This window comes from Grammomys surdaster, unplaced genomic scaffold (genome assembly GCF_004785775.1).
Source record: "Grammomys surdaster isolate TR1022 unplaced genomic scaffold, NIH_TR_1.0 256, whole genome shotgun sequence".
Lineage (NCBI taxonomy): Eukaryota > Metazoa > Chordata > Mammalia > Rodentia > Muridae > Grammomys > Grammomys surdaster.
In genome coordinates, this window is record NW_021604697.1 from 622,451 (window position 1) to 627,482 (window position 5,032).

Consider the following 5,032-nt stretch of genomic DNA (forward strand, 5'->3'; position numbering starts at 1 on the left):
TTAGATTATTTTATTTTATATCACGTATATGAATGAATTGCCCATTTGTACTTTTAGGTACCAATTGCATACTCAAACATCCCAATAGAAGATATCAGATCCCCTGGGAGTTGAATTAAACATAGCTGTGCACCATTATGTGGGTGCTGGGAATCAAATGCTGGTCCTCTACAAGAGCAACAAATGCTTTTTACTACTAAGTCATCTCTGGGGTTCCCACCTTCTTCTTTTTAATGGATGCAGAACTGATTATTCTATTGCTGCCATTCACCTTTTCTGCCATGCTCTATATGGTATTTTACTAAAAAATGAGAATATATAATCTTGATCTTACTTTGTTTTATTAACTTACTTTTGAAAACTAATAATGAGGTGCATGGAGAGAAAGGGTTAAAATGAGAGACTATGGTGATGATTTGGGTTCAAACCTCATGTTTTAACATCCTAATCAGCCTTCCCAATTTTCCACCTCCACAGAACTTACAAAGAACAGTACCTGCACCATAGGCTATCACTGGCAGTACGAAGGAACATTTATGAAAAGTTCCCAGCAGCACTTTACACATTCAGTGTACTATCTAAAGTAGATAAACTTGAGTAGATGCCCCTGGAAGTTGTGGTGGAATTTTAATAAGCTATTTTGGGGTCAAAGTTTATACTTTGTTTTTCCTGCAATAGTGCATTCAGTGTTATTTTACATATAGTCAGTTTACTTCCTGGGCACATAATCATTCAAGCCAAACACCTTCTGGAAGCCCACTTTCAGCTCCTGTGTCCTAAGGGCATATACCATGGGGTTAAGGGATGGGGGGATGACAATATGCAGCACATTGAGGAGAACAGGGATGAGGGGAATACTTCTTCCAGCTAGGTGAGTGACAGAGACTATAACAATGGCTGTGTAGTAAAACATAATGAGGATGAGGTGGGAGCTACAGGTACTGAGGGCCTTTGATATTGCCTCAGTGGAGTTCAGCCTTATCACTGAGCGGATAATCAAAGAATAGGAAATACAGACCAGAATCATGTCAGTTCCAAGTATAAACCAGGCTAATGCCAACTGGTAGAACCTGTTAACAGTGATATCATCACAGGCCAGACTAATGACTCCCAAGTTAGAGCAAAGGCAGTGCTCTATTTCATTCCTGGAGCAGTACTGTCTCTGGGCAGCTAGTACAGGCACTGGGATGGTTAACAGGCCATTCCTGAGCAGCATAGACAGTGTGCCTTTAATTACAAAAGCTTCAGTGACTATGGAAGGATACTGAAGGGGATAACAAATGGCTACATATCTATCTATTGCCATGCATAGGAAGATGCCTGACTCCATGCACATAAAAGTGTGGATAGCATAGATCTGAGCAAAACACTCAGGGAGGCTGATAGTCTTGGCATCAAACCACAAGATGGCCAGGATCTTGGGCATGCTGGTGGTAGCCAAGCCAATATCTACTGCAGCCAAGATACCAAGAAACTGATACATTGGCTGATGTAGGCTAGCCTCACAGTAGATGGTGATCAAGATCAGGAGATTAGCACCAAGAGCTACAATGTAAAGCAGAGCCATAGGTAAGGACAACCAGATCTGGAACTCATGAATGCCTGGGAATCCCAGCAGAATGAACTCAGACACTTGGAACACTGAGCTGTTGGTTTCAAGCAGTGCAGTAAGCATTTCATGGAATGTCTGTTCTCAGCATCTGCCTGTAGATTGAGGGGAAACAGAAACATTCCATTGTTATCTAGGCTTAAGGTAGTGATATAGGTCTCACCCATAATGTTGTGGTCTATTGAACATACTGAGTTTTCAATAAGAGTTTTATTTGGGGGGGCATGACTTGGAGGGGACAATGAGTGGGATGGAGTGAATAAATAAGAAAAAGAGAAGACCTTTAGAAAATTCCAGATAGTAACAAAAGAACCTAAGCATTGATTGTTTTTATTATTTTCCTCCAGTTTCTGTTTGGTGATTTTTACACTGCTGTGAAATATCCACCTAGTTCACTAGTTACATAAGATGTAAAACTTTTATATTCCATTATTTAAGTGCCAGTTACATACAATTATTCTTTCCTAAAAATACTTTTACTACTAATAATTTCTTAATGATTGACTTTTTGGTTTCTAGCATAACTAGATTACATGGAATTGATTTTTGTATTAATGAGAGATATGTAAACAAATTTATTTTGAATAATTAAGCATAGGTTCTGTATCTCTCATCAAATGATTAGGATGCTTATTTAGTCATATAGTGAGGACACATGTAGACACATGTGTGTGTATGGACACACACACAGCACAATTCTATCCTGGGAATCCACTGTTTCTATTTCTGATTATTTTTGTATAAAGATAAGTAAGCTTAATACACATGAAATTTAATTCCTTACACTCTTCTCTTCCATTTTAATTCTCATTCGTGCACTAATTATTAGATTAACTTCAGAATTTTTGTCAAATTTTGTAAAATAGTACCATTTTTTAAAATAGCACCATTAATTTGGATTTGCATATGGATGAATGTTTGGAAAAAAGAGGCACTTTTGCATCAAGTTTTTTCATTCTTAAAAATAGATTATTCCTTCCTTTATTTACATTTTTAAGAATTGTCATTAAAGATTTGAACTGGCAGGGGAATGCTAAAGCGGTGAGGCAGGAGTGGGTGGGTGGATAGAGGAGTGCCCTCATTGAGGCAAAGGGCCGGGGAGATGTGATGGCTAGTTTGCAGAGGGGAGACTGGGAAGGGGACAACATTTGAAATGTAAATAAATAAAGTAGCCAATGAAACATTTGAACTGGGTAACTGTGAGCACACTTGCTGCTCTTCAGGACTGGAGTTGAGTTCTCAGCTTCTGTCACATCAGGGGCTCTCAAAGGCCTGTAATTCCAGTTCCAGGAAACTTGACCCCTTTTTCTGGACTCTGAGAGTAGCCCCCAGACATGTGCAAACACACACACACACACACACACACACACACACACACACACTCACACGTAATAAAAAATAAAGCTTCAGGATATTGGTCTGAGATATTCTTATAATTATTAATATTTTGAGATCTTTTAACAGCAATAGGGTTATTTCTCTATATAATGTATAAACATATAGTTTTTCTGACATATGATCATATGTTGAGTTGATTTGTATATTCTTATTTTTGCTATTTCTTTTTGTATACAGTAACTTTAATAAGCTTGTGCTGTTACTATTTTGTATGCATTTGTTTACTTTTTGAGATAGTGTCTCATTTATCTCAAAGATATCTTGAAACTCCTGATTCTTCTTCCTCCACATCATAAGTGCTGGGATTACAGCACCATGCTCAACTGAATTTGTGCTCCCTTTAAAACCTCTGTGATTTTTAAAAATCTTGTGCCAAGCAAACACTTACTGCTGCCTAAAATTACCTTATATATCTTATTTTTCACATTGCAGTTTTATTTTTATCTTCTATATCATCCCTTTTAGGAAAGTATCATTAATTTCTACAATTTCTCATTGGTATTACTTCTAAAACATTTATTTAATAGAGTAAAAATTTCATAAAACAATATTTTTCTTTCTTTAAAATATTTATATCCCTTAATTTTTGTTTCCTGTGTCAATGAAATGGTTAAAAGTTCATGGATAGAATATCAGTGTAAAAAATGCCACTATGAACACATGTAAGCTTTGTTTTTAATTAATGCTAATGGGAATTAAGATAGGACTTATATTAAATACAATATTTTTATTGTTTTGTGTTTGACATATACCTTATATCAAACATTGTAAAATGATCTTTGGATTTTATTGTTAATCTTCTGAGGAAACTGGTTGTAGAGTATTACTACAAGTCCGCTGGCCTGTCACTCACTGCTCAGTCTAGGCTTCAGCCCTATTTCTCTTCTGCTTTTCTGATCACAGATCCCAATCTCTACCTAAGTGATGAGTGGAGAGATAGGAACTATTGAAGACAGTGGATTTTAAAGAGAAAAGAAAGGAAACAAGTTGTTGAGGCCAGAGATGAAATCTGTAGTCAGAGACTAGGATTGAACTACAGGATAGGGACTCTGTTGCCTCACCTCTCAGAGATCAGGACTGAATTATAAGGCAGGGACTCAGTCCTTTCCCCTCTGAACAGGCTTACTTACCTCCTCATGAGGTTGTGAAGAGGCTCTCTGTTACAGGGTCCTGCAACAGCTTCTGCTTTCCATGTTACAGTGACCCGTGTTCAGCCTACCATCCTGAACACATCCCTTCTCTTATTCTTCACACCTGGAGTCTGGGGGTTTAGTATATAACTCCCTAAGTTGCCTGCTTCTGAGATGATGATTCTTGGACCCTCCTTACTCTATTCTCAAGAGCTCAATGCTTCACATGTTACCTGGGGAATATGACTCAAGAGCCTTTTGGCAGGTAGCACTGGTCTTAGGGGCAGCCTAAGAGACTCTAACATTCCAGGTTCTTCACTCACCCTGCAAAGTATAGGAAGGTTTTAAAGGTATGAACATTAGCTTTTGTCAATATCTCTTCTAAAGGCTAAGTTCATTTTACTTCCTCTTATTTGAGCTCTGAAGACTTTTATATCTTACCACCATTTCTTTTGTCTTAAGCCACATATTCTTGCTAAGGACTTAAAATTCCACAAGACTATTTTCTCTCTTTTATGACATATTTTAAATGTTAATTTAAAATACAGAGCCATAATATTAATTTCCTTGACTGAATCATCAATCTGTTTTGGTAAGGAGTATTCTTTGTGATAGTTTTCATCAACCAATCTATTTTGGAAAGAAATGAATTTACTCAGTGGTCCTTGGTGTTGGGGTGCTGGTCAGCTCACTCAATGTTTAAGAGCACTGATTGCTTTTTTTGAAGACTTGGATTTAATTCCCAGTTGCCCACATGGTGGGCCACCACCATCTGTAACTCCAGTTCCAGAGAATCTGAGACCCTCCATAGGCACCAGACACATGTTTAAGTGGTATACAGATATACATTCAGGCAGTACATTGATATACAGCTAAGAATAAAATCATCTGTCAA

The 5,032-nt window shown here is 37.5% G+C and overlaps 1 protein-coding gene across 1 annotated transcript; it reads right to left on the bottom strand.

Moving 5' to 3' along the window:
- Positions 1-709: 709 nt before the first annotated feature.
- Positions 710-1,675, bottom strand: LOC114627697 (olfactory receptor 688-like). Its single transcript, XM_028775588.1, has one exon. It carries the CDS (start codon positions 1,673-1,675, stop codon positions 710-712), a length of 966 nt encoding a protein of 321 aa, XP_028631421.1.
- Positions 1,676-5,032: the final 3,357 nt, after the last annotated feature.